Source organism: Sminthopsis crassicaudata, chromosome 6 (assembly GCF_048593235.1).
Source record: "Sminthopsis crassicaudata isolate SCR6 chromosome 6, ASM4859323v1, whole genome shotgun sequence".
NCBI classification, from domain to species: domain Eukaryota; kingdom Metazoa; phylum Chordata; class Mammalia; order Dasyuromorphia; family Dasyuridae; genus Sminthopsis; species Sminthopsis crassicaudata.
Genome location: NC_133622.1, coordinates 255,278,287 through 255,286,541, shown reverse-complemented (window position 1 = coordinate 255,286,541; position 8,255 = coordinate 255,278,287). Strand labels below are relative to the sequence as shown.

Sequence of the window (8,255 nt, the reverse complement as noted above, 5' to 3'; positions counted from 1 at the left end):
ATAGCCTGGCCCCTGGTAATCTTTGTCCTGCTACTCAGAAAATATAGAAGCACAAGCATTCCTTTTTTTTTAATTATTAATTTTATAATTATAACTTTTTTTTGACAGTACATATGCATAGGTAATTTTTTACAACATTATCCCTTGTACTCCCTTCTGTTCCGAATTTTTCCCTTCCTTCCCTCCGCCCCCTCCCCTAGATGGCAGGCATTCCCATACATCTTACAGTATATCCTAGGTACAATATATATGTGCAGGCTCGAATTTTGTTGTTGTTGTCGTTGCAAAGGAAGAATTGGATTCGGAAGGTAAAAATAATCTGGGAAGAAAAACAAAACAAACAAAAATGATACCAGTTTACACTCATTTCCAGTGTTTCTTTTCTGGGTGTAGCTGATTCTGTCCATCATTGATCAATTGGAATTGGATTAGCTCTTCTCTCTGTTGAAGATTTCCACTTCCATCAGAATCCATCCTCATACAGTATCATTGTTGAAGTGTATAATGATCCCTAGTTCTGCTCGTTTCACTCAGCATCAGTTCATGTAAATCTCTCCAAGCCTCTCTGTATTCATCCTGTTGGTCAGAAGCACATGCATTCTTAGGCATTCTTGGGAAATCCATTTCTTAACATCACTCTTAGAACTGTAATTACTCATGACATGGAAAAGAGTGTCTGGAAGGTGAAAGGTAGGGCTTTTGTCTCTTAAGTTTGAAGAATGTTGAAAATCCTGGTCTTATAAGGCACCTAATGTTCCTCGTGCATTTCTTTGTGATTGGGTCTGCAGGGAGTTTGAGAGCAGCAGAGCTTTTCGAAGCCCTGACCAGCCAACATGGCTCTAGTTCCCACATCAGGGTGGAGGGAATATACTCGGGAAAATGGAATAGCAAAAACTTTAAATAGGAGTTCATTTATTTGGACTCTTAAGAATTAAAAAGATTCTCAGCCTACTGGAGATCCATTCTCATTGTGGTCATTAACTTCAGTGGGATGGTGGGCAATGTCCTGGGGCTCATGGGCTTTCACATCCAGAGAACTCCTTTATCACTTTACAAACTGAACCTGATTCAGCTGATTTCCAATTTCTTTGGGAGATGATTCTGTCAACCACATTGGAACTCATTGGAGATCATTTTGATTGGGTCTCAACAAAGCCATTTTAACAGTCACAATCTCTACCGATCTCAGTGGGAGCCTCCTGATTATGATCAGCACTAAGAACTATCCCTTTCCCTGCTAGCACAATTTTGCCTCTCCCCAAGCCCACATTTATCATTGTGTGTACCCTGCTCTGGCCTCTTCCTGTCTTGGTAATTATATCATAGAATATCATCTGTGTTTATTTAAGAAGCAATAATGTTTGCCAGGGGAGTTTTTCTAATAGGCTCTGTGGTTTCTCCTGCTATTACATGCAAGGAAGCCTATATGTCCAGCCTGACTCTGCTGTGGAAGGTCCAGTGCAGCTCCCAGTACTGGTACCCTAGCCCCTTGCTTATATCTTCTCATCCTGCTCATTCTTTTTTTTTTTTTTTTTGAGGCTGGGGTTAAGTGACTTGCCCAGGGTCACACAGCTAGGAAATGTTAAATGTCTGAGACCAAATTTGAACTCAGGTCCTCCTGAATTCAAGGCTGGTGCTCTATCCACTGCACCACCTAGCTGCCCCTGGAATCAAAATTTTTAAGGACATATTGAATATAAATTTCTTTTGTTTGCTGGACTCACCTCATTCCTAGTCTGTGTGAATAGTTGAACCAATCCTTTCATTTACTTCTTCCCTGGAAAACTTCTGGGAGGGCTTCAAAGGAAAGGCTGGGAGAAATTACCTCTCAATTCTCTGAGGGCCTCAGTAGTGTCAGCCTTGCCCTAATTCTCAGCAAATGGCTACTTTGGATAACCTAAACCTGCCTCAATACAAAGCATTAACCTTATGCTTTCTAATCACAGGTGTCCTTCAGTGGTGATCATTGTTATTCTGATTTGATTCATTATCCTCTGATGTTTAATATACGAAAACTTCCTGCTTTCCCCATCCCGTTGATGCTGAAATGCTGAAGAGCAAACACTCTTTGCCAAATTTATCTTTCTAGTATCTCTTTCCCACTCACCTCTACTCAGACCTCCCAACACCCCCCTTTAAATCTCCCTGGTTCTTCAAAGATCTTGTATAGGTGCCCCCAAATTAAATATATTGCTTTCAACTTAAAAGTCTTCTTTTTTCATTCCTTCTATTTTAGATACATTTTGGCAAGTCCCCTCCCAGTGACTCTACATCCCTGGACATGCTTTCCAGGATTAGTTGGCCTTTCACTCATGACTTTTATGTTAAATTTGGGCTCTGCTCCTGGGGTGAAGATAAGATTGCCCCAAACTTTAAGTATTCTGTGCGGCTATTTTCAGAACTAGTTATGAGGTCTGTATATTTTTGGTTCTTTCAAGCTGGTGTGATCTAAAGATAGTTATGGTCACTGCTCTCTTGCTCTGTGCTTTTGTCTATGAGTGACTAAAAGCACTGAAACTGTGACCGGAGTTTGGGACTCCCCTGTAGTCATAGGCTATAGTGAGCTAGTGTTATTCCTTGTCCTAGGACACCAACACATAATCACATATGGGCAATGTAACAGAGTTCTGCCCCCAGTCAATAAAAGGTGTCCCATAATCTCCTCCTGAACACTTGTCTTCTCTTTATCATCTTTGTCCTAAAAGCTTTGGAAGACACTGATTCAGTCATTGCCAAAATCTGCTTCTGGCTTGCTTTGGCTTAATCCATGCTAGACTATGATCCACTCTTGGTCCAGTAAGATTGACTTTTTCTGCTGAAATAAGTTGTTTGGGGTTGGAAAATTGTTTTGTCTTCTTGTTCTGTTGGTTCTTCCCCTCCTGAATTTATTTTAAGATGTTATTTTAAAGTTATTTGAAGGGAAATTCGGGAGGATTCAGGCAAGACCTTTTCTTTATCCACCATATTGGCACCAACCTTCAGCTTTCCAGTGTCTTAATTTAAACTCTTGCTATGACTTATTTTTATGCTTCCTGTAAGGTACACATGAAAAGGGCAACCTTTTTTTTTTTTTTATCAGCCATAAAGACTATTCTTTCTTGTTCAAGAACTCTAAATTATTACTTTTGATCATAATCTTTTATCATTTCATATTCCCAACACTTCATTGCTCCCTATTCTTCTTTATGTCTTCACTATGACTTCAGTCCCTCAATCCTTCAATGCTTTCCCAGGACTTCATCCATATTTTGACTACAGTCTTATCTTTCTAGTACTAACCCCTTATGTAGCCAGTACAATATTGTACTATCCTCTCCTTTTGAATCCCTTTCTTCCTAGTCCTGACCCTAATCAGGCCTTCCTGAATCTTATCTCTAGATTATTAGCACCCTCCATTCTCTTGCATCTTACTCATTCACTATTGAATTGGAGGAAGTCCTAAAACCTGAAGTACATGCAGAAAGAGAGAAAGAGAAAGAGATAGAGAGAGACAGAGACAGAGGGACAGAAACAGAGAAAGGGAGAGAGATAGAGAGGGAGAGAAACAGAAACAAAGAGGGAGAGAGACAGAGGGAGGGGAAAGAGGGGGGAAAGAAAGGAGAGAGAGAGAGAGAGAGAGAGAGAGAGAGAGAGAGAGAGAGAGAGAGAGAGAGAGAGAGAGAGAGAGAGAGAGAGAGAGAGAGAGAGAGAATACTTATCCTGAAATCCCCTGAAGAAATAAATGTGGAGGACAGATTTAGGACAAGAAACAGAATAAATGCAACCCCAGTGAAATTTGAAGGAAAAATTATTCTACCTATCTTATGTATGCCCACATTTTCAGCAAAGTTGCATTTCTCCCTGTTTCTATCACTCTTCCCTCTCCAAACAGCCTCATAGTGCTCAATCCTTGCCTTCTCAGTGATTTTTATAGACCTGCCCCATGTCACTGAACACAATCCATTTCATCGGGGATCCTTCTTCCTCCTTTCATCCACTTCCCTCTAGGGGAGAGGGGATAGATTAGCCCTGAAAAGAAAGGGCCACCCTGGGGTGACTGATTTGGAGATGCTGATCTATCTTTTGGCCCAGGGTGAGGGATGGGATCTCTGCAGAAGCTTCTGGTCAGAACTGATGTCAGAGAAAGTGTTATCAAGTGACTGCAGAACCCTTTAGTTTCCTGTGATGCTTCACTGACGCTTAGAGCCCACAAACAGTTGGAAAGTGTCATTGCTGGGGTCTCATTTCAGCATCTCCACCCCCCTCCGACTTGGCTCATGCCATACTTCCCCCAATGCCTTTTCACCAATCCATGCCCACCCCATCAGGGGAACACCCGGGCTGAGTATTTTCATTTCCAGAGCACCCTCCCTTGCCCCTGCATGTGAGATGTCTAAGATTTCTCCGTCCCAGCCTTCTTAGAAAGGGGACTTAAGTAGAACAAGAGAAAATTCCTCCTGAGGGTCCAGGGGAAAGTTGGCATGATATTTCCATGGCCCCAGGGCTTAAATATCCAAGTGCTTTCTGTTTCCTTACTCCCAGCCCATGAGCTTTCCCTACACCACTAAAATCCCCAACTCACATCCTCATGACAATACTTATGACAATAATATTGCTATCAGATAGGAAAGAAGGTAGACAAGGTTGATGAAACCAGGGAAAACAAATACATAGTGTAAAAGAAGATGGTAGCTATTTCCAATATGATGTCTATCATAATATAAATGTAATCCTAAGAATTTTCATGATGGAGAGAATCAGGCAGGAAAAATCTAGGCATTGGTCACATTTAGAAGCCAGAGATAATATTTCCCACCAAGCCTCAGATTCCCAAGTTTGGGGTAATGAGGCAAAAATATATTTAATTTTATAAATTGGGCTACCCAATTTCATTCAAAATATGGTTAATCGGGGCAACTAGATGGTGCAGTGAAGTCAGGAGCACCCGAGTTCAAATCTGACCTCAGACCTGTCATACTTCCTAGCTGTGAGCAAGTCACTTAACCCCAATTGCCACAGTATGTGTGTGTGTGTGTGTGTGTGTGTGTGTGTGTGTGTGTGTGTGTGTGTATTTAAATCCATGTAGCATTTCATTGAACCTGTTTTCATAAACCATTTGCTACATCACTTACTTAAGAAATGGGGCTAAATCATTTAGATTAATCTTAGGCAAACCTCTGTTCAGTTCTGGGGCCTTAAAATGTTGGGCAGTGTGAACATATTTGGGCGGGGTGAGCCAGTCACAAGGTGTCAGATGGAGAGAGAGCTGAAATAAGTCATAAAAAGATGCTAAGATAATTCCCCTGAGGGGTCACTTTTCTTTTCTTTTTGTTTAGCTTTTTATTTTCAAAAAATATGCATAGATAATTTTCAACATTCACTCACAAAACCTTGTGTTTCAATTTTCCTCCCTCTCTTCTCCTTGCCCCTTCCCTTTGATGGCAAGTAATCCAATATATGTTAAACATGGGCAATTCTTTTACACATTTCCACAATTATCATGCTGCACAAGAAAAATCAGATCAAAAAAAAAAATGAGAAAGAAAACAAAAAGTAAGCAACAACAACAAAAGATGAAAACACTATGTTGTGATCCACATTCAGTCCCCATAGTTGAGGGTCACTTTACAATAATTATGGGCTCTGTCTGATTCTGCTACACCAGGCTCATTTTTATACCACACTATAACACATCATGACTGGAGAAAGGGTAAAGGGGAGAATGGAACAAGTGTTTATTCAGCACCTATTATGTGTTACTTTACCAATATTTTCTTTCCCCTTTGATCCTCGGAAGAACCCTGTGAGGTAGGGTTCTTAGCCCCATTTTACAGATGAGGAACCCGAGGCAGACAGATGTTAAGTGACTGGCCACACCGGCAGTGTCCGAGGCTAGATTTGAAATCCTTTCTTACTCTATCTCTGTGCCCTGTGGTGCCCTCTGGCTGCACCCTAGAGGGAGGGAGTTGGCTAACTTGAAGGTGGAGAAAGGATTCCATCTCTGGGGAACTTCCTAATGCCCTTCTTTATCTTTGTGTCCCCAGGGCGTGAGAGGAGCCGGGCTTCCCGCCTGGGTCCCCCACCCTATGGCTGCGTCCCTCACATCTGAGCAGCTGGAGTAAGTTTCTGACAACGTAGCGCAGGAGAGAAATTGAGAGTTCCGTTCTGGTGGCACCTGTAGAATTCTATCACTAGATGGAGATCCTCTCTCTGCTCATTATCCCGCTCGGGCTGCTGGGGAACGGCATGGTCCTGTGGCTCCTGGGCTTCCGCATCCCGAGGAACCCCTTCTCCGTCTACATCCTCAACCTGGCGGCGGCCGACGCGCTCTCCCTCTGCTGCCATTTTTTGTTCCAACTCTCGCATTTTGGGACCCTTGCCCAGGAGACTGAAGTCCAGATGTTTCTAATAAACGCCACGTTGCTGACTGACATCTCGAACCTGGGCCTCCTGGCGGCGATCAGCACCGAGCGCTGCCTCGCGGTGCTCTTCCCCAGCTGGTACCTCAGCGCGCGCCCCAGGCACACGTCGGCCGTGCTGTGCGCTGCCCTCTGGGCCCTCCTTGGTCTCTTCTGGACCGCACACTTAATCTTCTGTGTCTCCCTGATCCATGGCTTTTTCTGCCGAATCATCCCCGACGTCCCGGCCGTGTGGCTGCTCCATTTCACCCCGCTGCTGTGCGTGTCCAGCCTGACGCTGCTGCTGAGGGTCCAGTGCGGCTCCGGGCGCCGGCGGCCCCCCAGGCTCTACCGCCTGGTGCTGATCATGGTCCTGATCTTCCTGCTCTGCGGCCTGCCCCAGGATATCCAAAACGCAATGCCGCAATTGGTGTCATTTTCCTTGGCTCCGTGGCTCCCTAGGCTCCTGACCTGCGTGAACAGAAGCTCCTATCCCTTCGTTTACTTGTTGCTGGGCAGAACAAAGCAGAGAAGAAGGGGGGAGTCCCTCGGAATGACCCTCCAGAGGATCCTGGCTGACGAGCAGGAGTTGGAGAAGGTGACAAGGGACTCCCCCCACACCAACATCGGGGAGACCTCACTCTAATATAAGAAAAAGATGCTGGGAGCCCATAAAATGAGCTCTCTGCCTCAGCTACAACCCCCCTCCCACCTCTCTGGGAGGGGAGCCAGGATTTCCCCCATGTCTTACATTGGAGTCCAGTGTTTGAAGTCTAAGTAATGAACAAGCATTTATTAGCCTGCCGTGTGCTAGGCACAATGTTAAGTACCTTCCATGGAACTCATTTAATTCTCTCAGCAAACCAGTAAGGCTGCTCTCAGTCCCAGCTCAGAAGACAAATTCGGAGAAGCCAGAATGTTTCCTGAAAAGACAAGGCAAAAGCACCCCCCTGCAAATACAAGGGGCCCTTGTGCTCAAAGGCAAGGCTCAGACCTGCACAGGAAGCTTGGGACAGCGCCCCCTTTACACTGGAGCAGAGCTCGACCTTAAAAGTACAAAAAGAAAAATATCATTCATCCCCCCCCAAAAAAAGGAAAGAAATTAAGCAAAAAACAGAAAAGAATCTTGACCATAGAGAACTATTACAGTGACAGGGAAGACCAAAACATCAACTCAGATGAGGACAAAATATTCACAGAAGAAATCTCAAAGAGTAATATGAATTTCTCAAGTCCAAAGAGGCTTCTTGGAAATGTTCATAAAAGACTTTAAAAAGCAATTAAGAGAGATAGAAGAAGAAATGAGAAAAGAAATGGCCTTTCTCCAACTCTTTTTCAGATGATGATTTGATATCAGATCATAAACTGTAGCTAAGATTTTGAAAAGGTATAGAGTGAGACACTTATCAGGAATAGAGATCATGAATATACACAAATCTTTTTTGTGCTTTGTCAGTGAAGGTAGAATCTTTTAAGAAAAAGCAAGTTTTATGAATCAAAGGAAGGAAAGATTGGCATTGGGTTAACTGACTAAATTTCTGCAAAAGAAATTTGTACCATAAGTAGATTTGGCTTTGACAAACAGGGCTAATCATCTCATCCCCTGAGATCGATAGTAATTAGAAAAGAGTGGAAGAACTGTATGAAATGTGAACTCAATTAACAGACACACTATTTACTATATAGAATCCCACACTATGTAAAATCCCTTGATTTTGTGTTTCTTTAAAAACATCCTCTTTATTGATAAAGTTTAGTAGAGGGAGTTTTCTCACACGGTAGTTCCCTATACCAATGAAATTTTAGGTCCCTATCCCCTATTACAAAAGAATGGCCTTTGACTTCTAATATTTAACTAGAATTGTGCTTAAATTTGTG

General features: G+C 43.1%; 1 protein-coding gene across 1 annotated transcript; it reads left to right on the top strand.

The window, feature by feature from the left end:
- The first annotated feature begins 6,174 nt into the window (after positions 1 to 6,174).
- On the top strand, positions 6,175 to 7,023 carry LOC141547607 (mas-related G-protein coupled receptor member X4-like). Its single transcript, XM_074275993.1, has one exon. The coding sequence runs from the start codon at positions 6,175 to 6,177 to the stop codon at positions 7,021 to 7,023; it is 849 nt and encodes a 282-aa protein (XP_074132094.1).
- Positions 7,024 to 8,255: the final 1,232 nt, after the last annotated feature.

Bases quoted from the DNA above. Each gene is read 5' to 3' on its own strand.
- LOC141547607 (XM_074275993.1), top strand. From the start codon at position 6,175: ATGGAGATCCTCTCTCTGCTCATTATCCCGCTCGGGCTGCTGGGGAAC.